At 41.5% G+C, this 25,824-nt stretch overlaps 1 protein-coding gene across 6 annotated transcripts in view; it reads left to right on the plus strand.

Moving 5' to 3' along the window:
* Positions 1-7,426: 7,426 nt before the first annotated feature.
* LOC147125259 (nuclear protein AMMECR1-like) overlaps positions 7,427-25,824 on the plus strand; it is a 186,647-nt gene continuing 168,249 nt past the window's right edge. The window contains exon 1 of one of the 6 annotated variants that reach the window (XM_086000113.1): positions 7,427-9,680. In XM_086000113.1, coding sequence (XP_085856239.1) covers positions 9,385-9,680 — 296 coding nt within the window. In that variant the 5' untranslated portion in view covers positions 7,427-9,384. The remainder of the gene's footprint in view (positions 9,681-25,824) is intronic. The other 5 variants (XM_086000085.1, XM_086000093.1, XM_086000123.1 and 2 more) reach the window with 5 other exon arrangements.

The following is a 25,824-nucleotide window of genomic DNA, read 5'->3' on the forward strand; positions in this document are numbered from 1 at the left end:
CTCAATGCATGTCTCTTTCCTTACCATCAGTTGTTTCCTTATGTCTTTATTCATCCATGGAGTCTCATTAGTGTTTAGTTTGTTCTTTCCTTTTAGCGGCATATATTTTTCCTACACTCTGTTTTAAATGTTTCCCATTGTCGTTCTACATCGTTGTTTGCCAATATTGTTGCCCATTTTATCTTCCCAAGTTCTATTCTCAGCCCCTCAAAATCAGCTTTTCTCCAATCTATTAACCTGATTTTTGTCATACTTAGGTCCTTCTCTATTATCATCTTAAAGCGTATATTATGGTCACTATTGCCTATATGTTCCCCTACTTTTACTTCTCTTATCTGCTCTGGCTCATTCCTCATAACTAGATCCAATAGCGAATGCTCCCTTGTTGGGCTTTTTATATATTGGATTAGAAAGGAGTCCTGTAGACATTGTAGGAACTCCATTCCCTTATCCCCTTTACCTACCTCTTCTGTCCAATTAATATTGGGGTAGTTGAAATCCCCCATGATTATTATTCTATGTTTTATTACTCACTTCTCTAATTTGTCTGCATATTTCTTCCTCCACCTACTTCCACTATTAGGCAGTCTGTAGACTATGCCTATTCGTGTGATTGATCCTTTATTATCTTTTATCTCTATCCATATGGATTCTATTTTTGTCTTGCTGATATCTACGTCCCTTTTTTCTACTGCCATTATGTTATCCCTAATAAGTACAGCTACTCCACCTCCCCTTTTTCCCTCCCTATGTTTTCTAAATGTTATACCCTGCAATGTTTAATTCCTAGTCCTGATTTTTCTGCAGCTATGTCTCAGTAATCCCTACTATGTATGGTTCCTCCCAACGCATGATTGCCTCCAGCTCCCCTGTTTTATTAAGGACACTGTGTGTGTTGCTGTACAGACAGTTTAACTCATTTTTAATAGGATTTCCTCTCACTTTATGTTTAACCATCTTTTTAGACTCCTGGAGGGAAAAATTTGGTTGCGGTGCGCCTCCCGTTAGCACCCTAAGAGGGCACTAATGGGTTGCAAAGCAACTAGTGCCTGGGCGCGGCGATGTTTATGCCGCTCGCGAAATTGACCAGACATTTTGCGGCGCCGTTAAAACATTACCGCCACGATCTCCTGCACCTGCAGATCGTGATGTCAGTCAAGCGTGCAACGCCCCGGTAGCACCCCAGACCGGTTATTGAGTGGCACCCCCTACCTTACCGCCTGCCGCTAGCAACGACAGGTTGAGGGGAGCGTTTTGCTGTTGGGAAGGGACTGGGGGAGCGCAATTTAAAGGCGACCGCTTCCTGCCTTTTTTTGTTGGCGACATTTTTGCACCACGCATTCTAAGAGAGAGAGAGACTTCTGGAGAGATTCAACGCTGTGTGAAGGCGTTTTGGGTACTGAGCAGCACTTTGCAGGTTCATTTTGATTTGACCTTCCTTGCATCGATTTAGAAGAGACTGTGGGGGCTGCACTTTAAGCTCTTTTCCTGGGCCTCTCCTTTGTTCTTTCCAGCAGATTTGATGTACAGGTCTCTCCAGGCCAAGATTCAAGGCTGCAATGAGCAGAGTGTGGATGGAGAGCAAGATCCACCCTCCCTTTAAGAACTGGCCAGCGCCAGTGTGTCTGTGTTCTATTGCTGACTGACATCACATGAGCTTCGCCAGCGCTCTGAGGTAGCACCTCGCTCCTCGGCATTAGCACCTTAAGAGAGGTGTGTAGCACCTGCTTTACTGCTCCAATCACCTCCAGGGGTGATAGAAGCCAAGTTTGCAGTCGGAGGTGATAATTAGCGCCAGGCACTAAACCTTGCGCCCGGCCAATAATTGCGCCCCAAACGGGGCGATACCAAATTTCTCCCCCCGTTCTATAACTTTATTTGCTTCCGTGCCATCAATGTCCTCCCTTACTTTATTCTTTCCTATGCTTACTTTTCCTGTTTTGTTTATATTTAGGCTGCTTATGTTTCTTGTAGATCCCTCCCCCTGCTTACTAGTTTAAAACCTTTGCCACCTCCCTATTTACCCTTTTCGCTAGGACATGGGTCCCATCCCAGTTCAGGTGGAGCCCGTCCCATCGGTACAGTTCCTTCCTGTCCCAGAACTGGTGCCAGTGTCCCATGAAAAGGAACTCTTCTTTCCCACACCAGCCCCTCAGCCACATGTTAATTCTCCTGATCTGTCTGAGGGTTTGATGAAAGGGAGGAACTGAAAGAAATCAGTATTTGTAGGGAAATGGTGTTAGGGAAATTGACGGGATTGAAGGCCGATAAATCCCCAGGGCCTGATAATCTACATCCTAGGGTACTTAAGGAAGTGGCCCTAGAAATAGTAGATGCATTGCTGATCATCTTCCAACATTCGATGGAATCTGGAACAGTACCCATGGATTGGAGGGTAGCTAATGTTACCCCACTATTCAAAAAAGGTGGTAGAGAGAAAACGGGGAATTACAGACCGGTAAGCCTGACATTGGTAGTGGGGAAAATGCTAGAGTCCATTATAAAAGATGTAATAGCAGAGCACTTGGAAAACAGTGACAGGATCGGACAAAGTCAACATGGATTTACAAAAGGTAAATCGTGCTTGACTAATCTACTGGAATTTTTTGAGGATGTAACTGGTAAAATAGATAAGGGAGAACCAGTGGATGTGGTATATTTGGACTTTCAAAAGGCTTTCGATAAGGTCCCGCATAAGAGATTAGCGTGTAAAGTTAAGGCACATAGGATTGGGGGCAAGGTATTGACTTGGATAAAGAACTGGTTGGCAGACAGAAAGCAAAGAGTTGGAATAAACGGGTCTTTTTCCGAGTGGCAGGCAGTGACTAGTGGGGTACCGCAGGGATCGGTCCTTGGACCCCAGCTATTCACAATATATATTAAGGATTTAGACAAGGGAACTAGATGTAATATCTCCAAGTTTGCAGACGACACAAAGCTGGGTGGGCGTGTGTGCTGTGAGGAGGATGCCGAGAAACTCCAGGATGATTTGGACAGGTTGGGTGATTGGGCAGAAGCATGGCAGATGCAATATAACGTGGATAAATGCGAGGTTATCCACTTTGGTGTCAAAAACAGGAAGGCAGATTATTATCTGAATGGCAATAGATTGGGAGAAGGGGAAGTGCAACGAGACCTGGGTGTCCTTGTGCACCAGTCGCTGAAGGTAAGCATGCAGGTGCAGCAGGCGGTTAAGGCGGCAAATGGTAAGTTGGCCTTCGTAGCAAGAGGGTTTGAGTACAGGAACAAGGATGTCTTGCTGTAGTTGTACAGGGCCTTGGTGAGACCACATCTTGAGTATTGTGTGCAGTTTTGGTCGCCTTATCTGAGGAAGGATGTTCTTGCCACGGAGGGAGTTCAGCGAAGATTCACCAGGCTGATACCTGGGATGGCAGGAATGACGTATGAGGAGAGATTGGGTCGATTGGGCTTATACTCGCTGGAGTTTAGAAGAATGAGAGGGGATCTCATTGAAACTTATAAAATTCTGACAGGACTGGACAGACTAGATGCAGGAAGGATGTTCCCGATGGTCGGGGAGTCCAGAACCAGGGGTCACAGTCTAAGGATAAGGGGTAAGCCATTTAGGACAGAAATGAGGAGGAATTTCTTCACCCAGAGAGTGGTGAACCTGTGGAATTATCTATCACAGAAGGCAGTTGAGGCCAATTCATTAAATATATTCAAGAAGGAGTTGGATATATTTCTTAAGGCTAAAGGGATCAAGGGATATGGGGAGAGAGCAGGGACCGGGTACTGAATTTGGATGATCAGCCATGATCGCATTGAATGGCGGAGCAGGCTCGAGGGGACGAATGGCCTACTGCTGCTCCTATCTTCTATGTTTCTATGTCTGCTTCTATGCCAATTTGCACGTGGCTCGGGCAATAATCCAGAGATTATTACCCTCGAGGTCCTACTTTTTAATTTAAAGCCTAACTCCTGAAACTCTTTCAGCACGACCTCCTCCCTGTTCCTACCTATGTCGTTTGTTCCAATATGGACCACGACAACAGGATTTACCCCCTCCTTTTCCAAGTTCTTCTCCAGCCGCCGTGAGATATCCCTTACCCTGGCACTGGATAGGCAACACACCCTTTGGGATTCTCATTTTTGGCTGCAGAGGACGCTATCTATCCCCCTAAATATAGAGTCCCCTATTGCTACCACATTTCTATACTGGTTTCTATTTCTGTATGGTGATGTGACTTAAAAGGCCCATTATTATTAGGTATTGTCCTGAATGCAATAATCTCGTAACTGTTAAATGCCTACAGGTTGTTATAATATACAGTGCAGAGCAACTAAGAATATCCATTAATCTTGCAACTGAAATTGGAAATATACTGAAAATGTTTTTTGTGCATAGTAAGCGTTTTATACTATATATTTCAGATAAACTTAAATATTATATATTAACACATTGCTCATGGTGATATGCAAGTTTTATTAGAGCAGGAGTGCTTTGACAAGTAGTATTATCAGAGACAGTCAGCACTGGGAGTAGCCCTGGGATGGTGTTTCAGGGTCGAGCAGTATTTTGAAGGGGTGGGTCCCAGTGCCTGGGAGCACTTGTGGGGGAGGGGAATCGCTGAGTTACAGGAACACTGGAGAGGGTGGTTCGAGCAACATTGGAGCAGGTTCTGGGACATGGGGGCATTGGGGAGGGAGGTCTCTGGGTTTGCAAGCAAACCAGATTTTAATTTTAATTTCCAGTGCAAAATACTGCATGTATAGATTTGGTCTTTTGCACAAACCTGGTGAACTGTTTATAATTTTAAAATTCTAGCCAGAATTTCCCCATTACAAACATGTCAATTTTCAACAACTTTCTAATTTTTTGTCTTAAAATACTCCTTTGCAGCACCTTGGGACGTTTTACTACATTAAAGGTGCTATATAAATACAAGTTATTGTTTTTGTTGTTATTTCGAGTGAGATTCAGTTTTTTATGAAAAATTTGTAATCTCTTTGTGCTTCACTGCTAGTGCCAAAAATTTATTTCCATTCAATTCAGTGGGGTTGAAATCTCTTCCTGTTTTTCCCCAAGAATTAATCTTGTTAATATTGTCCTTGACTATGAATATGGGAAACTTAAAACACCCTTGTAAATATGACCTACAGTTTCATGAATGTGTGGAAGGGAACGAGCATATAGTAGGTATGATCTGCTTGTTGATTTCCATCCTCTGAGACCACTAAAACAGATGATCTGGTCATTATCACATTGCTGTTCGTGGGAGCTTGCTGTGCATAAATTGGCTGCCACGTTTCCCACATTACAACAGTGACCACACATCAAAAGTACTTCATTGACTGTAAAGCATTGTGGGATATCCTGAGGTTGTGAAAGGCGTTATGCAAATGGAAGTCTTCCTTTTCTCGCTCCCATATACCACATATTTATGAAGGAAAGTTATAGATATTTTACCTGAAGTTGCCAAAACATACTCTTAATGATTTAAATTTTTTTAATTTCAGTCATTACATGGTGCCTTCTTGGGATGGTATCTGGTGCAGTGGAAAGATCATAAAGGAGGATAAAATTACTGCATTAAAAAAAATATTCAACAGAATAAATCAATAACATTGTTTTTGCATTTATTGGAAACAAGGTGCTATAATTTGTTAGCAGAAATTTAAGGAGAGAATTGCTTCTGATAATACATTGTAAAGAACCTTTTTTCCTGCAATAAGAACCCATGCATCTGCCAATATTCTGTTTTAAAGCTTAAATGTTAATATCCAAGCTCTCACTGGCTCATTTTGATAGTACTGTATTTACAATTGGAGGTATATAATGACGAGTCAACGTGTATCCTGTTCATGCAGAGATTTGCAAAGACGTACAGTTCTATAACAAGCCAAGCTACTGACATCATTTTGTGCATGCTACACAATTCTAGAGGACACCTCCATACCTCTTGATAAATGTCCCAATTTATCAAGACACCCAAATTTGCAGGTCAATTTCAATCTTGTTCCAGTGTCCCAACTTACTGAATTAAAAAGAAATCCAGGGACTATTTCAACCTTCAGGACCTTACTGTAGATACAGGAGTTGGGGATAAAGGAATAAACATGTCCATTGCTGAAGAATGTTTTATATATTTATATATATATTATATATATATATATACACACAATAGGAAACGGTGCTCAGTATGTTGGAACACTCTGAGAATGAAGGTGGGAATAGACTATATTGATACACCTATTAGATAACTGGGTTTAAATTCTGCTCATTCATTGTCAATGGGATGAAAATCTAGCCCAAGATTCTAAATGAAGCTAAAATAATTCATATACTGTTTTTACTTTATAACATTAATTAAAACTTTTTATTGTAATAACCCCCTGTAGTAATACTAGTGGTTTATTTGAGATATTTTTTCTATTGTCAGATTTCGCTTAACAGGGCTTAAGCTGGTGTCTAGGAACTGAAACAAATCTCTAGATTTGTACTAGAATCAAATGCATGATTTTCTCAGAATACAGCTTCTCAATTACTTATTTTATTGGCATTAAATAAAGATGAAACATTATACAAACTTCAAAAATGACGACAAGGCATTGTTTACATTGTTGGAGCCTGAAAAATGATTTCTTATCCCTGGTTTAAGTACAACTAATTAGTGTGCTGAGATAAAACCAGACATACTTTTAATAATGTGGAATTTTATCAGACAATTATATATAATTTACTACTATTAACATTTTACAGGGTGATTTAATTTCAATTCTGAGAATTTATATGTGACAGCATGGCATTGTGCTACAGCTGATTACACACTGTTCCACAAGTTGAAACAGAATGGTTTTTCTTGGAAAAGGAAAAATTGTATAATACACTTAAATGCTTTGGAAATTATTATTTAAAAACCTCTTTTGATTCATGCAAGGTTCTGCTTTGTAGATGTCATAATCCACAAACCTAGTTTATATTTTAGCTGGTGGCTTATGAGTAACTGGGATATTTTTGACAATTCTGTATGCATCAGCTGATCCACATAGAGAACCTGTCTGTCCCTCATTATTCTGTCAGTAGTCTTTCTGTTTTTTCAAACTGCTACCTTCCTTTTCGCAGTGGCCTCCATCTGCTTTTCTTGTCTCCCTTTTATTCCACTCTCAATCTCTAATTCTGTCCCTATCTAAGTATACATTTCCTGCTTCCTTTATCTTGTATGGCTACTCCAAATTCCAGATTTTCGCTGTTCCCTTCTCCTATATATTGCTGCCTATCAATCTAAATGCTATTCCTCTGACTTTTTTCATTACTGGTGTCAACCTTCAGTAACAGAATTCTTTCCCTCCACCAAATCATTTTTCCTCCAAACTGCTATCCTCTGGATGCCAATAACAAAACAATATATCATCTTACAAATGTTACACCAGAGAACCTTGATAGATACCACTTCATCAGCATCTCCGGCTCCACAGTGCTAAATTCCTTCTTCTCCCCATCCCAGAAGATTATTTTTGTTGCCGAAGTGGTAATTAAAAAAAAATGGTATTGAATTGCATAACTTGAGTTTGTTGGGATAATCTGCAGTGATTGCATCACAAAGCCATAACACTTTTTAGGAAAAGGACAATAGATTTTAAAAAGGCCTGAACTTTTTGATAGAATAATCTCCAACTACCTGCCTTTTCACCATATATCTCAACTCCTCTCTCTAGAAATGCACCTAAATGTCACTTGAAGCTATTTATACTGTCAGCCTTCTATGGGTAGCTTATTTTACATTCTATTATTGAGTAAAACTGTTCTCCCTTTTACGCCTACTTTCCTATTTTTAATGTGTCTCCTTGTATTTGAATCCTTAGATGTAGCAACCAATTTGCTTCGATCAGTTTTATCAATTCCCTTTGCAATCTTGAAAACTTCAACTTCTCTTTTCCAAAGAAAACAAGCCCAATTTTCTTAACCTTTTGTCATGGTTTAAACAACTAATATCCGGAATGATCGTAGTTTGCTTTGTGGCCTTTCAAAGATAATTATTTTCCTAAGGTTAGGTGACTGCAGTTTGTACAGTACTCTGTATGGCATCTGGCCAATGCCTAATACATCAACAACACAATATTTTCCAAATTTATAATCTCTTTGCTTATGCAACCTATTTGGCTTACTTTCTTTATTCTTGCCTAAAAAAATGGTTTTAACCTACTGAGCTGTACTGTGTTCTCCTGTTCCCTTTCGTACAGCTTCTAGCTGTCAATAACATCCCTTCCATTCCCCATACTCAATCTCAGCTGCTGAGTAGTTGGAATAGTGTTAACAACAGATTTATTTTTAAAATGCAGTTACTGTATAAACTGTAATTCAACCCAAGATTCTTCTGTTTGTGAATCACTTGAACTGAGCTCTTTCTAATGAATTACAGTCTTGTAACTCATGCTGCCACATTCCCTCTACTATGCATATTGCAGGATTCCTAGTGTTATAATTGTTTAAATTATGACTCGTGAATATGAAAATAATACATATTTTACTGGAGCTTCAAGATTTGTGAATGTGACTTTGCACATGTTTATGATTTTAGTTGAATCCTGAAAGGAATTTCTTCCTGATTTGTTTTATTTATTTTTCCCCCTTAACTGGTCGACTATTTTTAAAAATCCTTTATAGCCTTGCAAAACTCAAGAGTGTGATGGCTCTTCCCCCCCTCCCCCGACTTCTATAAAACCTGCTTCCCTTGCAGCACACTGAGTGTGAGATACGCTTCTATTCACACGATAATTACGGACGAGGAAGATCATTCGTCCCATCTTAATTCATCCACTCCAAAAAGAGACGCTCACGTCGCCCCCGTGGCAGCACTCAATTGTTCCTCGAACGGATTCCAGGGGTTGTTTTGCCTCCACAGTTCGAGCAGGAAGTTTATTCCAGAGTTTGTTGGCCCTGTACAAAATAATTTGTGTCTGTGTGTGTATTTGGATGTCACCTTCTGACGTACGGCAACGAGGTTCCCTGGTAAAGGAGCCGTGGTGGTGCGGGTTCGGTTTGTAACTTTGAAAAATATATCTATATAAATACATATATTTAAATAAGTTAAAAGTATTGGGGGGGAGAAACAGAATCACGTCACTCACAGGCCGCGGGCAATGATCGGAGTAGTTGTCGGTGGTGCTTTCCTGCGTTTCGTGTGTTGTGTGTGTGTGAGCCGCTGACCGCTCGCACTGGATGGGCCCGGGCCTGGGCCCGGCCGTTGCCATGGTGATCGGAGCGGCGGTCGAGCCGATTGGATTGTTCTTCCCTGACAGGACCTTTCTGAACCCGTAGCGCGTGCGATATGATCCAGTATTTTTTTCTCTGTTTTTATTTGCCTTCCCCTTCCAGGATCTCCCCCCTCCCCCGCCCCCCCCCTTTAACCTCGGAGGAGTATGGGTAGAAAGCGGGGCTTCGCGGAAGCGCCGGTGGATTCCAAGATGGCGGCGGGGTGCTGTGGAGTGAAGAAGCAGAAGCTGTCGAGCTGTTCGTCCTCTTCCACCTCCTCCTCCAACAACTCCAGCGAGAACCACTGCAAGGAAGTGGGCCGCGTCAACGGCTTCGGCGGCTGCCCCGGCGGCAGGAACATGGTGGTCAACTCGGAGATGTGCTGCTTCTGCTTCGACGTCCTGTACTGCCATCTGTACGGATATCAGCCGCCCCGGAGCCCACGATTCACGAACGACCCGTAGTAAGTACCCAAACTCGCTGGCACTCTTGGCCGGTCTGTGTTTTCTCTCCACTAAGCGGTTTGGTGTTGTTTTTTTTAAATTGCAAAGCATATCCAGCTGAGATCTGCTGATTTTTTTTTTAAGATTTAATTTTCCCAATGGTTTAATCTCCTAACAAGTAGTAAGATGCAATTCTCTCTCCCTTGTTTTCAAGAGGTTTTTGTCTGTGAACTTCCCAAACAAAGGAAACAAGCTCGCAGGATCTGTACATTCCTCTTCAAGTTGGTCAAAGCAAACTTGAGAGTCTGTTCGGAAACGTCCCTGCAACTTTCTATTTTTTTCAATCCCGAGTTTTTTTTCCCGACGGGACACTTTTTTTCTTGTAGGTTAACTTCGTGTGTGCTATGGAGATGTGTTGCTCAGTGACTTTCGCCGGGATGTTTGAAACGCGGAGATCGCTCCCACCTCCCCCTGTCTGAACTTCGGGTATGAAGTGGACGTCGTTTGTGATTTTCCCCGCCCCCACCTCAAAGGAAACTCCGGAACGATCATGCGATGATGGTGTTTATTCCCGGAGGGGAGTATTGTGTCACAAGCTAATCGTCTTTTAACTTTGTCAGTATTACAAATCCAGCTTTAAGCAAATAAAGATGTAGAAGTGGTTAATTTCTGCTTGTCACTTTATCGGGACTCCAACGGCGTGTGTTCTCTTTCATATACGGATCTGCAGACTGATGATAAACCAGGTTATGTTCCAGGAACTTTTTAATATCTAAGCTTCAGATGCTCTTGCCTAAAGGGCTTTTTCTTTGAGGCAACCCAGGTATTTGCGTTGATTGTTTATTTTGTTTGGAAATTCTGATTTACGAGTATTTAAAAAAATAAAATAAAGGGTCATCTTTGATGCAGCCCAATTCAGCAAGTCTGTTTGTATTTTTGTCATAATTTTGAGCTCGATTTGTGCAGTTGTTTCGGATTTTAAATGTATTTAAGAGGCATGAAAAACTACCAATGTTTTTAAATCTGTTGCTTTGCTCTGAAACCAAGAATTGCACAATTAGGATTTTTAATATTAAGGACGTGGTTAGTTGCTATTGATCTGAAGTGGGTTCGATGTTTAACTTGAACCTTTAAGTTGCAATTGTGTGATTGTTACCGACCCTGGTTAGAAGATGAATGAAAAAAGTGTTTAAATCGTGTCAGATATTTAGTGTACAGCACGTTACAAAAGACTTCTTAATTTCCAACTGTCGCGAAGACCACTAAGTTGAGAAGAGTATTGATTTCGTACCGTAATGTGTAAAATGAATGGACACTTGCTATATAGTTGTCATTCAGAAGGGATTTGAGTTTTTTTTGGACTGAATGCCGTGTGCTGGAGTTGAAGATTGTCGACGTTCATCGGTACCGTTTTCAGGAGATTTTTTTGAATATTGGTGTAAGATCCCTAATTTTTGTGAAAGAGTGGACATCCTTTTTAAAAAGTGGTGTATCGCTACTTTTTAACTCTTTAAGCTAAAATTAACTAGTCCAGAAATCTGGTTCCGAAATATGAATTGATTTTTTTTTGCGTGGTCTACAATTTTCCAAATTTGTTCCCCCCCCCCCCCCCCCACCCCCCCCTCCTACCCCCAACACTTGATTTGTGCTGGAATTGTTATCATGAAATCACTCCCTTATCCTTTTCATAACAAGCTGCCTCCAATAACAACTATAGGTTGAGTTGTGTCACGTGTGCTGCCCGTCCTGGAAGCACTACGGTTTCGCTGGAAGAGGAAACGGTTCACTCGATTAGCAAGAATAAGCTATTTTTGTAGAACTTTTTGAGGGGAAACTAGAAGAATAGTGATTCATTCATGCATTGTGTTATGGAAGTTTGAACCAATAATTTTTTTAAGCAGCTGTTGTGTGTTGGCCTTGTAAATTAAGTTACAGTAAAAGGTGAAGTTTACTTTTCAGGGTTACTGGTCCAGGATCAGTACTGACCAAATATTTATAAAACATTAAAAGTTTGAAATTATGCACGTAAGCAAAAGTGAGTGATTGTGGGAGGAAGGCTTACCTGGTCTTGCACTGAAACTGTCACCATCTTGAGGTGCATATTCCCTTTAGAATTGAAGAAATGTTCTTGTACATGTGCAGCATTGGCACAAACTAGATACAAAATGAGTATGAAAATGTTATGAAAGTATGGAGAAAATGTGCAGCTGATGGCAATGTTCACCAGCCCTGGTGGTGGTCGTAATTGAGAAAATGTCATGATTATGTACTGCAACAGGGCTTGAAAACAAAACGCCACAAAGCATAAAAGGAATAGTTACATCAGCGATGTAGAGCATAATGTCGGAGCAGTGAAAGAGTAGATAAATTGGCCCCAGATTTGATATGTGGCCTGTTGGACACACATGTTGAAAATTTGGCTGGTCTGGTATGGAATGACTGGAGAGGTACAGTTTACATACAGGTTTGAAAAGAAGATGGGAGGGAGGAGAGGGAGGGGTGAAACTGAAATACCAGAAATGATTTGGGACAAAAATATTCAATTTTGGCCACAGGATTATTCGCATGGACACTTCAAGTGAGAATCCAAAGCTGAGCAGATCAAATGTTAATAGTCTTTTACAATTGCAATTCATTAACTTAACTTGTCCTTTAAAATGTTTTGAACACCAGGAGTTACCTGTGAGGCTGGGTGATCTTCATACCCCTCTCCTGTATCTAACATTACACTTTTTCAAGCAAATATCTATTTCCCTTTTCAAAATATAAATTATGGATTCTGCTTCAACAACTGTTAGGATGTAGAATTTTCTGCTACAATTACCCTTTATGTAAAGATATTTTCTAACCTCTTTTTGTGATTATCTTCGATTTGTGCCTTCTTGTTACTGTTTCACCAACTAATGGAAAATCTATCACCTATTTACCTTAAGCGAGTTCTTCATAAACTTGAAGATCTCTATTGGGTCACCCATCAACCTTCTCCGCTCTAATAGAGGGCAAAGGCTAACTTTTCACTTCTCCATTATCCCTAGTAACATCTTAAGAAAATCGACAACTTGTAAACAATGTAGTAAAATATCTACATCTTTTTCAATATTTCTATAGGTTTCCTATAATGGAGTGCCCAAAACTATACACTATGCTACCAACTGCAACCATTACTAAGATCTTGTACAAGTTCAACAATGCTGCTGTACTCTGTCCTTCTAGTTACAAAACTAGGCATCTGGTGTGCGTTTTTTAATTGCCTTATTTACTGATGCTGTCACCTCTTTAATGAACTGTGTATCCGCTAGCCTCTGATCACCTTTAAAAAGGGTACCATTTACTGTATTTCCTTTCCCTATTCTTTCAAAGTATTACTACGTATTTTTCTACATGTTGAACTGCATCTATCACTTATTTGCTCATCCGGCTAGTCTTTGCCCTCGTGTATTCTTTCGCAATCATCAACTTTGATGTGATCAGAAAATGAAAATGTCACTTATCGTCAATTCCTAAATTCACATCATTTATGTATATAGTAAAATTGAAGTCAGTGGGGATCAGGGGGAAAACTCTTCACTGGCTGGAGTCATACCGAGCAGAAAGGAAGATGGTTGTGGTTGTTGGCAGCCAATCATCTCAGCCCCAGGACATTGCTGCAGGAGTTCCTCAGGGTAGTGTCCTAGGCCCAAGCATCTTCAACTGCTTCCATCATAAGGTCAGAAGTGAGGATGTTCGCTGATGATTGCACAGTGTTCAGTTCCTTTCGTAATTCCTCAAATAATGAAGCAGTCCATGCCCACATGCAGCAAGACCGGACAACATCCAGGCTTGGGTTGATAAGTGGAAAGTAAATCTCCAACAAGAAAGTGTCTAACCACCTCCACTTTACATTCAATGGCATTACCATCCTTGAATCACCCCACCAAGATCCTGGTTGTTGTGGGTGGCATTCACCAGAAACTTAACTGGACCAACCACATAACTACTGTGGCTACAAGAGCAGGTCAGAGGCTGGGTATTCTGAAGCAAGTGACTTCCCCGCCCCCCCCCCTCCAACTCCCCAAAGCCTTTCCACCACCTACAAGGCACAAGTCAGGGATGTGATGGCATACTCTCCACTTGCCTGGATGAGTGCAGCTCCAACAACACTCGAAGCTTGACACCATCCAGGACAAAGCAGCCCGCTTGCTCGGCACCCCATCTACCGCCTTAAACATTCACCCCCTCCACCACCGGTGTACCGTGGCTGCAGTGTGTACCATCTACAAGATGCACTGCAGCAACTCGACAAGGCTTCATAGACAGCACCTCTCAAACCCGCAACCTCTTCCACCTAGAAGGATAAGAGCAGCAGGCGCATGGGAGAACACCACTACTGCCTCCAAGTTGCACACATCCTGACTTGGAAATATATCTCTCTTCCTTCATCGTTGCTGGGCCAAAATTCTGGAACTCCCTACCTAACAGCAATTAGTGATGGGCAATAAATGCTAGCCTTGCCAGCGATGCTCACATCCCGTGAATGAATTAAAAATAAATAAATAAATAAATAAATAATAATAATGATCCCAACACTGAGCAATGTGGAACACCAGTCACCACATCGTTCAAGTCTGAGAAGCTTCCTTTTACCCGTCATCTTTATAGAATCATGGTGTGTTCCTTTGTTGTAACATTCTATTTGGCACAACAAATCTGCACAAGTGATGTTCTCCATATGGCCACCCATACTAAACTTATTTTCCTGCTTACTTTCCATTTCCTTTAATTTTTTAAGCAACTATCTAATTGCCCTTTAAAAGTAATTATGGACTCTGCATTCTCTCTAACAATCTTTTTCCATGTAATCACATTTCCCTTAATTCAATTACCACTGTCTTTACTTTAACTCTGCTATATAGAACCTAACCCAATGCTTTTTAAGCAATTCTACTTCCTGACTACTGATATACCATGAAATTATATTGGAACATGACTAAATTTACTCATCTCACCAGTGGTCATGATTGCCCTTATTGCAGTGACATATTCTCTAGTTACGGGAACAGTATAATTGGAAAATTTCATACTGTTAACATGCTGGATATAGCAGAGTTCAACTATATTGGGAATTGACTGTTTACTGATTGTTAAAACCCAAGAAAGCAGCCTGTCTTGGATCATGGGCTTTGAAGTGTAATTAGGTGACTGCATCTACAAATGCAGGTAGTGTTATAACTGTTACCAAACTTTGAAAGCACTTTCTATTCCTAAATCAAGAGGTAGCATTAATGATCAAGATTGTCACTGATTTCGTAATACACTGAGGATAGCAATCCTGTGACCAGTGTCAGCCGTGGCTTGGTTTTACCTCTGAATCAGAAGCTTGTGTGTTCAAGTCCCACTTCAGGGACCTAAACACACACAAATCGAGGCTGACACTCCAGTGCAGTGCTGAGGGAGTGCTACACTGCCGGAGGCGCCATCTTTCGGATGAGACGTTCAACCAAGGCCCCGCCTGCTCTCTCAGGTGGACGTAAAAGATTCAGTGGCACTATTTTGAAGCAGAGTAGGGGATTTATCTCTGGTGTCCTAACCAATATTTATCCCTCAACCAATATCCCTAAAACAGATGATCTGGTCATTATTACCTTGCTGTTTGTGGAAGTTTGCTGTGTGCAAATTGGCTACCACGTTTCCTACATTACAACAGTGACTACACTTCAAAAAGTACTTCATTGGCTGTAAAGCGCTTTGGGAGGTCCGGTGGCCATGGAAGGCGCTGTATAAATGCAAGTATTTTTCCTTTTCCTGGTAATCGAGAGCAAGCAGTTTCTCAAACCTGCAGTAATATTAATTCCTTGAATGAATGTTTACATTGGAGCACTGCACATTGGTGCTCCAAGTGCAAAAAGCCAGCCTATAACTGATGTTGAACCTGGATATTGATTTCCTTTATATGCAAATTAGGATATTGGAATTTTTTCACATTTGATTTGGAGTACACATCGAGCAGATGTTGTACAGTGTGGGAAATATTGTCGGATGCTATCATCAAAATATGTATACAAGTGATGCGGTCTGGAGTTTCCGCTAGGTTGTGCTGGTATTTGCAGCACAATGTACCCAAAATCGGCCAAGCCAGCGCAGAAGGTCGAGGAAGGGTAAGTTACATCCAGTGCAAATCGAGTTTTCGCGAACTTCTACACTGGTTTAAAAAACATTGCTGGAAACTGGCCACACCCCCAGATCGAATTAATCACCACGGTGAGTTTCCACTAATTGCACCTGTTTGAAGGCCTTAAAATTAAGCTTTTTTTAAATATAATTGCACAGACGCTAGGAGGCACCTTTTTTTTAAAAAGCTTTTAAATATCCTTAATGGAGGTGGTGGTGTTCCCGTGCGCCTGCTGCCCTTGTCCTTCTAGGTGGAAGAAGTTGCGGGTTTGGGAGGTGCTGCCGAAGAAGCCTTGGTGAGTTGCTGCAGTGCATCTTGTAGATGGTACACACTGCAGCCATGGTATGCCGGTGGTGGAGGGAGTGAATGTTTAAGGTGGTGGATGGGGTGTTAATCAAATGGGCTGCTTTGTCCTGGATGGTGTCAAGCTTCTTGAGTGTTGTTGGAGCTGCACTCATCCAGGCAAGTGGAGAGTATTCCATCACACTCCTTACTTGTGCCTTGTAGATGGTAGAAAGACTTTGGGGAGTCAGGAGGTGAGACACTCGCTGCAGAATACCTAGCCTCTGACCTGCGCTTGTTTCCACAGTATTTGTGGTTGGTCCAGTTAAGTTTCTGGTCAATGGGGACGCCCCAGGATGTTGATGGTGGGGGATTCGGCGATGGTAATGCTGTTGAATGTCAAGGGGTGGAGGTTAGACGCTCGCTTGTTGGAGATAGTCATTGCCTGGCACTTCTGTGGCGCGAATGTTACCTGCCACTTATCGGCCCAAGCCTAAATGGCGGAGCAGGCTCGAGGGGCCAAGTGGCCTATTCCTGCTCCTATTTCTTATGTTCTTATGAATGTTGAGAAGGTTCACAAGGTTGATTCCTGAGATGAGGGGGTTGACTTATGAGGAAAGGTTGAGCAGGCTGGGCCTCTACTCATTGGAATTTAGAAGAATGAGAGGTGATCTTATTGAAACATAAGATACCGAGGGGGCTCGACAAGGTAGCTGCAGAGAGGATGTTTCCCCTTGTGGGGAAATCCAGAATTCGGGAGCATAGTTTCAGAATAAAGGGTCGCCCTTTTAGAACTGAGATGAGGAGGAATTTCTTCTGAGGGTCGTAAATCTGGAATTCTCTGCCCCAGAGAGCTGTGGAGGCTGGGTCATTAAATACATTTAAGGTGGAGATAAACCGATTTTTGCAAGATAAGGGAGTGAAGGGTTATGGGGAGCGGGCAGGGAAGTGGCTTTGAGCCCAAGATCAGCCATGATCTTCCTGAATGGCGGAGCAGGCTCGAGGGGCCAAGTGGCCTATTCCAGCTCTTATTTCTTATGTTCTTATGAATGTCATCCAGATCTTGGAGCAGTCCATGCCTGCATGCAACATTATCTGAGGAGTTGTGAATGGCACGGAACACTGTGCAATCATCAGCGAACATCCTCATTTCTGACCTTATGTTGGAGGGAAGGTCATTGATGAAGCAGCTGAAGATGGTTGGGCCTAGGACACTGCCCTGAGGAACTCCTGCAGCGATGTCCTGGGGCTGTGATGATTGACCTTCAACCACCACAACTATCTTCCTTTGTGCTAGGTATGACTCCAGCCAGTGGTGCATTTTCCCCCTGATTCCCATTGACTTTAGTTTTACCAGGGCTCCTTGATGCCACACTCGGTCAAATGTTGCCTTGATTCAAGGGCAGTCACTCTTACCACACCTCTGGAATTCAGCTCCTTTGCCCGTGTTTGGACTAAGGCTGTAATGAGATTGCGCTTGTTCATGGGAGATTTTAAGTTTGGTGACCTGCAAATGAGTTTGAGTGGAAATTTGAGCAAAAAATTCACTTTAAAACTAGCGCAACATGCACCCGGATCGCTGATATTTAACAACTTCCATAGCGCAGTATTCTTATTGTCTAGGGTTGTAATCCCTAGAATTTAGAATGTTAAGGGGTGATCTGATCGAAGTTTTCAGGATATTGAGGGGAACAGATCAGGTAGATAGAAATAAACTATTTCTGCTGGTTGGGGATTCTAGGACTAGGGGGCATAGTCTAAAAGTTAGAGCCAGACCTTTTCAGGAGTGAAATTAGGAAGCACTTCTATACACAAAGGGTGGTAGAAGTTTGGAACACTCTTCCGCAAACGGCAATTGATGCTAGATCAATTCATTTTAAATAGGAGATTGATGGCTTTTTGTTAACCGAAGGTATTGAGGGATATGGGCCAAACGTGGGTATATGGAGTTAGATCGCATATCATCCATGATCTCATTGAATGGTGGAACAGGCTCGAGGGGCTGAATGGCCTACTCCTGTTGATCAGCAAATGTGTTCTTGGAAAAATATTTTAGACATTTGTCATTAACTTTTCACAATACTTAATATTACTTTGGGGTGGCCAGTATCTCCAAGTTTACAGAAGTTATTCCATTCTACTTGTCAAGTAAAGGCAATGTTATAATGCACATTCTGTGAATACTAGTTGAGACTTTCTAAACTCATGGTATCTAAAGTGTAGAATTTTATTTCAGATTTCAATTTTAACCAAACTAATTCTTGTATTTCCTTGCCCTTTCTGGGTAGCATCTTCAAGCAACAGAAATGATGGTAGTGATGAGTGAAATTGAGCCACAGGTAGCCAATGGGAATATAGGAAATTGCAATATGGGAAACTGCAATATAATAGTCTTCAGAAAAGTATTGGGGTCTGAGTTGGCATAGCAACCTAAATTTTGCTAATCTCATCTCGGCTGCTGATGCAGGGAATATTGTGATTGTATTGAGCCTATTAACTGCAATATTTTAGAGTTTTGTTGACCTTAAAACAAGAGGATAATGTATTTTGTCAGAGTATGCTTGTTGTCATACAAGCTTGTGCTTCAACACTTCTATAGTAGCAGACTTGTTTTTTTTTTGTCATTTGAATAACAATGTATTATGCAGTTAGCTCACTGCAACAACATTAATACTTTGAAGTGGAAGTATTGTAGAAAAAAAGTTGCATATCTGAGGACTAATTAGATGTGTGGGTCACTTGTTGGGTCTAGACTTTGTATGTCCGCATATGTTGGTTTAAATCTATACTGATCGCACATCCCTGATTTTCTGACTGAGTCTACAAAGGAAATACATTTCTGTTGCATGATACAGGATTGCCAATGCTGTCTTTATTAAGCTTATGGAAAAAATGCCAAATGTATCCCCAGAGCAATAACTGCTTGTTGGGAATATCATGGGGTACAGAGCTAGCCTTGGCTCAAGGAGTTTGGTGGCAGATATGAATAAGTATAGAAGACTGCTTGATTAGTTCAGACTAGTTAAGTAATTAATTGCTGACTCAATACAGTGGGTAGCACCTGCCAATTAATGTACATAATCAACTAATCCTGTCAGTTAGTATCTCCCTCTACCCCGGGCACAGCAATATAGCTTATGATGTATTAATGCTGCCTTTAGTTGCTATTCCAGTTAATGTACTGAAAAAATGATTATTTCCACATGTCTGCATAAACACTACATTTGGCTTTAAAGTCTATCAGACTTAAAATTCTATTGTATTTGTCTATAACATGAGTTTGAAGGCAACATTTTGCTGTAAACTATAAAGGCCCGGATTTTGCGGTCAATGACAAACAAACAGTGGTAGCCGTTCATTACACTTACACTTACCCACAGACTTTCTATGGGCTTTGCACTAGAGCGTGCTGTGATTCAAAAGCCATTTTGGCACGGCGCCCTCTATAGGGGATCTGGGACCTGTATGAACCGGGCAAACAACTGTGTATAACCTTAAGCAGTCAGATTGAGGAATCCTTACTGGGGTACGCAGAATCTGAACCAGGGAGTGCAAGTTAGAATAGTTGATTTCTATGCCAAATAGTGCATAGAAAGCAAAATAAATAGAAAGAAAGAAAGATGGGATTAAGAGTTTCAAAAAATTATTTAGAAACATAGAAGGTAGGAGTAGGCCCTTCGAGCCTGCTCTGCCATTCAATGAGATCATGGCTGATCATCCAAATTCAGTACCCTGTCCCTGCCTTCTCCCCATATCCCTTGATCCCTTTAGCCTTAAGAAATATATCCAACTCTTTCTTGAATATATTTAATGAACTGGCCTCCACTGCCCTCTGTGGTAGAGAATTCCACAGGTTCACCACTCTCTGGGTGAAGAAATTCCTCCTCATTTCAGTCCTAAATGGCTTACCCCTCATCCTTAGACTATGAGCCCTGGTTCTGGACTCCCCGGCCATCAGAAACATCCTCCCTGCATCTAGCCTGTCCAGGCCTGACAGAATTTTATAGGTTTCGATGAGATCCCCTCTCAATCTTCTAAACTCCAGTGAGTATAAGCCCAATCGACACAATCTCTCCTCATGTCATTCCTGCCATCCCAGGTATCAGCCTGGTGAATCTTCGCTGCACTCCTTCCATGGCAAGAACGTCCTTCCTCAGGTAAGGCGACCAAAACTGCACACAGTACTCAAGGTGTGGTCTCACCAAGGCCCTGTACAACTGTAGCAAGACATCCTTGTTCCTGTACTCGAACCCTCTTGCTACGAAGGCCAACATACCATTTGCCGCCTTAACCGCCTGCTACACCTTCAGCGACTGATGCACAAGAACACCCAGGTCTCTTTGCACTTCCCCTTCTCCCAATCTATTGCCATTCAAATAATCTGCCTTCCTGTTTTTGCCACCAAAGTGGATAACCTCACATTTATCCACATTTATAGTGCATTTGCCATGTTTCTGCCCAATCACCCAACCTGTCCAAATCGTACTGGAGTTTCACGACATCCTCCTCACAGCTTACCCTCCCATCCAGCTTTGTGTCGTCTGCAAATTTGGAGATATTACATCCAATTCTGTCGTCCAGAGCATCATTAATATATATTGTGAACAGCTGGGGTCCTAGGACCGATCCTTGCGGTACCCCACTAGTCACTGCCTGCCACTCGGAAAACGACCCGTTTATTCCAACTCTTTGCTTTCTGTCCGCCAACCAGTTCTCTATCCAAGTCAATACCTTGCCCCCAATCCCAGGTGCCTTAATTTTGCACGCTAATCTCTTATGTGGGACCTTATCGAAAGCCTTCTGAAAGTCCAAATGCACCACATCCACTGGTTCTCCCTTATCTATTCTACCAGTTACATCCTCAAAAAATTCCAGTAGATTAGTCAAGCATGATTTACCTTTTGTAAATCCATGTTGACTTTGTCCGATCCTGTCACTGCTTTCCAAGTGCTCTGCTATTACATCTTTTATAATGGACTCTAGCATTTTCCCCACTACCGATGTCGGGCTTACCGGTCTATAATTCCCTGCTTTTTCTCTACCACCTTTTTTGAATAGTGGGGTAACATTAGCTACCCTCCAATCCATGGGTACTGTTCCAGAGTCTATCGAGTTCTGGAAGATGATCAGCAATGCATCTACTATTTCTAGGGCCACTTCCTTAAGTACCCTGGGATGTAGACCATCAGGCCCTGGGGATTTATCGGCCTTCAGTCCCATCAATTTTCCTAACACCATTTCCCTACAAATACTGATTTCTTTCAGTTCCACCCTTTCATCAGACCCTATGTTCCCTGGCATCTCTGGGAGGTTATTTGTGTCCTCCTTTGTGAAGACAGAACCAAAATATGTATTTAGTTGGTCTGCCATTTCTTTGTTTCCCATTATAAATTCCCCTGATTCTGACTGCAAGGGACCTATGTTTGACTTCACCAATCTTTTTCTCTTCACATATCTATAAAAGCTTTTAGTCAGTTTTTATGTTCCCTGATAGCTTACACTCATATTCTATTTTCCCTTTCTTAATTAATCCCTTTGTCCTCCTTTGTTGAATCTTAAACTGCTCCCAATCCTCAGGATTATTGCTTTTTCTGGCCAATTTATATGTCCTCTCCTTGGATCTTATGCTATCCCTAATTTCCCTTGTTAGCTACAGTTGAGTCACCTTTTTTTGTTTTATTTTTATGCCAAACTGGGATGAACAAATTCTGGAGCTCATCCATTCGGTCTTTGAATGTTTGCCATTGCCTATCCACCGTCAACCCTTTGAGTGCCATTCCCCAATCCATCCTACCCAACTCGCTCCTCAGACCATCGTAGTTTCCTTTATTTAATTTATTAAATTAAAAAAAAAAACTCCAACAATATTTAAAATCTGAAAGAATGAGACACCACACTTGTAAAAGTACATTTCCAGCGCCAGAGAAGTTATTTGGCAGTGATTAAGACTTGTCATGCCATTAAAAATTTACTTACACTGGAATGTACAAGCCCTAACCTTTTTTCTGGCGACTTTAGTGGGTATCTATCACTTGAGTACCGCAACTTCACGCCCTTATGTGTGCTTCAATGCCGAGTCTCTTAGTGAGATACTGTTCTAGCGAAGCTTCTGGAGGAGCAGAGCAACTTGAACAGCAACTTCCTGATTTCTGTGTGTAACTGCGCATGTGCAGACGCTGGAAGTTGCTGTCCAATTTACACTTTAATAACGGTGAGCGCTGAGAGCCTCACCATTATTTTGATCTGGAAAATCTGGGCCATTGTATGTGAATGGTACAGTATTACCGTCAGCTGTTTTATGGGCTTTCAGGTTAATGCAGCTAAGTACTAGTTCAACAATGTGATGTTAGCACACATGTCTGGGTGGCTGAGCTACCCAAAATGATATTGTGCACACCTTTTTAAGGCATTTCTATACTTCAAATAGACGGAACTGTTAATATTGTACCCAGCGTTTGGTATGCCTTGAGTTAGGTGTAATGGCTGCTTCTCTCTACTCTCCGATATTGTCAATGGTCAACTTTGAGTGAGCAAGAGAATGCCCAATTACTGCTTGTATCTGCTGGGAGGTGGGTAAAATTAGCCCATGCATATGTTCAGAGGATCTTTAACTGGCATTGCAAAAAGGAGAATTTTATCCCCTCTATCTAATCTTACTCTAGGCCAAGAGGTTTTGAAAATTCTTGTATGCTCACTTCTTTTGGTGCAGTGCAATATTTATTGGTTACGTGAGCACTTCCAGTTTGTGGTGTTTCTTCTTCTTTTCCTAGCTGGCTTCTCAACTTGTTTGTGAATGAAGAAATGCTGGATATTGACCACTATGGCCCAACTTGGGTGTTTGAATAAACTAAACCTGTAAGTTTGCACCATAGGGGAAAACAGTTGGTAATTCTTTTAGAATAGAGTTTTATGTATTTGTAACAATGCTGATCATGTAAATTTGTTTTTAAACTTTTTTTTTGAAGTCAATTGCTTCAAGGCCCAATCTGCTTGATGGCTGCCTCTGCTTATATTGGCTTTTACATGGCTTGTTGACCTCTTATAAGGTCAGACCTACTTACAAAACTCCTTTTGCCTGTCTATCTGTATAAATGGTTGAGGTATATCTCTGTGGCAGCCTTTTCGATGTTTCAGTTGTGTGATTTAAGGATTAGGGTACAAGACTCATCCATGAGTACAGAAATAAAGCATGATGTACCAAGCATCCATTCATTACTCAAACATGTAGAAAGCTATGGTCTTTAAAGAATATGCCACAATGGGGCCCTATGGAATGTTTGTGCGAAATAAAAATGGAGGCTTGCTGTGCAGTGACTGCCTTGCTTGTTTGGGGCACCATATTGCTATTCCCAGGACTGGGATTCTAAACATTTAAGGTCTGACTGTGCCGCTGTAAGTAATGATGATCAAGATATAGGCACCAAAATTATCCTTGAGAGCTAGCCTTTGAAACTGTAAAACAGCAGACTGATTTAGAGCCGGACACACTATATAATGGTTTTGTCTTTTTAAAATAAATTTCCAGTTGATGTAGGAGGTGGAGTAACTTTGTTCATCATGATGGATATGATTTTTGTAGCCCGGATCTGACCTTTTCACCCCTCTTGGTGTACGCGCGCGCACACTTGTCCTCATCTCAGCTGCACTGATGTTTAGCGAAAGGTCCACGTTGAGCAATCTTTCACTCTTTGTAGAGCAAAGATGCAGCGTTAATGCTGTTCCTTTTTAAATATGTGCCTGGGTTCCCTCTGCTCTACATCTAATTTGTTTTCTGGAATGGACTGTAGTCCTGCTAGCCAGAGGAGACAGAAATGGGGTCCTGAGTGAATGCACACACGCAGCACATGCTTGAATTTTAAATTGTAGTAATTCTACTGCATCAGCTTAAGTGGGGAATGGCAGGGTGGCCATGCATGGAGCTTTATTTGTGGAGAAATGACAAATGTTACTTGACGTAGATGAAGTTTCTCTCCTCTTCCCTCCACTCCGCCCCCCCACAGTTTTCAAATTCAATCATCAATCTCCACATACAAATGTATCAAAGTAGTGTGGCAATACCAAATGTTGCTTGGACAGATGTCTGGGTTTACCAGGCAACGAGCTTACCAAATAACAGAGGATGCAAATAGCTGGAAAACTGAAAATAATGATGCTACATTGATAGGTAATAGACTGTTTCAGGACAGAAAGTGTTGATACAGGATAGATGGTCTGTACCAAAATAGAGTGCAGTCATGAGACTTGAGGGACATAAAGGCAGCTATTAAAAAATCATTTAAATTAGGTGGGGTCAGGGAGGTAATGGAATTCCACAAGACCGATGAGTGGCTGTTGGCCAACAGCTAGGTGTCAACACAGTAACTCAGAAATATAGGTCAGATACTGAAGCCTGAAAGAGTCTAATTATGTTCATGTACATGAATGTTGGAAGCAAATGTTGTAAGAAGTCTGAACTGGAGATGGCCATTCCAGTAAGGAATTATAGTGTATTAGATTGTAGAAGATTAGTAACAAGTACACTAAAGAAATTCAGTTTGGATAGAGCATGTGGGAAAAGATATGGTGTAGCTTTGTGTCTCAGGATACTTGGGAGATGCAGGAAATAGATCATCTGCAACATGAGAAGCTACCTAATGAACCACTATGGACTTTTTCTTTTTATTGTATAAAAGGCAAAGTTAATAGTCTGACTATGCTACAGGCTGCAAGGTCACAATAAGAAGGAATATTAGTATATAAAGAAATAATGAAGGTCTCTAAATGGAGGACATCGGCATTCCCAAAGTATATCATGTTGGTTGGAGTGGTTGAGTCCAAATTTGTAAATTTAATATAAGATTGCTTTTATGACCCAGTGTACCAGGGAAGCCACAAGAGGCAGCTAACATCTCCATTTGGTAGTGGTAAGTGACCCAACTAGAATACAGGGTATGAAAGCTGGCACTCCTAGATGATGGTGACCACCATATGATCAAGTTCGTGATTTGGGTCTCGACACTTCAGAGGACCAGTACTCGGGCATACAATTATTATAAAAATGTCAACTTCAAGGGAATGTAGCAAGTGCTTAAACAAATTGACCGACTGGTGTGGGGAGTATTTTTTTAATAACGCCCCTCCGTGGGAGGCAAAAGCAATACCGTAAGTATACTGCTGAATAAGTACATACCTAGGATTTAGCAAGCACAGGCCAAGAAAGTATTCTAAATGTATCAATTGGAAAAAATGAAAGGGAAGTAATACAGTAAAACAAACTCTACAGAGCTGATGGGTGGGTGGGGGGCTGGGACTGATGAATAGAAGAACCTTCAGAAATATGTTGAAAGGATAATCAGATATACCTGGAAATGCACGTGGCTGCAAACACTAAACATAACAGCTAGAAATTCCTACAGTGCTATGACAGTAAAAGGGCTGTCCGATTTGAAAACCTGGACTAATACTAGCAAAGTTGAAACTGAAGATGAAAATAAAAAGGTAATAAACATAACTTTTAAGATCAATGATAACTTCCTTTGTGCAGTGCATTGCTAAAAATCTCTCCTGTAGTGTAGAAATCTGAGGGGTTTGTGCTTTACTTCCACTTCTTGAGGCTGTTGTGCTTGCCCTCCCTCTTGACTCTCTACCCTTTAACCTCATCCCCCGAAGAAATCGGGATCAAATTTCTTGGTTCAGAAAAGTCAGCAAGCATTTTTATTGAATTCTTCGAACATTGCTAATTACTAAACCTTTAG

This window comes from Somniosus microcephalus, chromosome 1 (assembly GCF_052327205.1).
Source record: "Somniosus microcephalus isolate GS21.2 chromosome 1, FLI_Smic_1.0, whole genome shotgun sequence".
Classification (NCBI taxonomy): domain Eukaryota; kingdom Metazoa; phylum Chordata; class Chondrichthyes; order Squaliformes; family Somniosidae; genus Somniosus; species Somniosus microcephalus.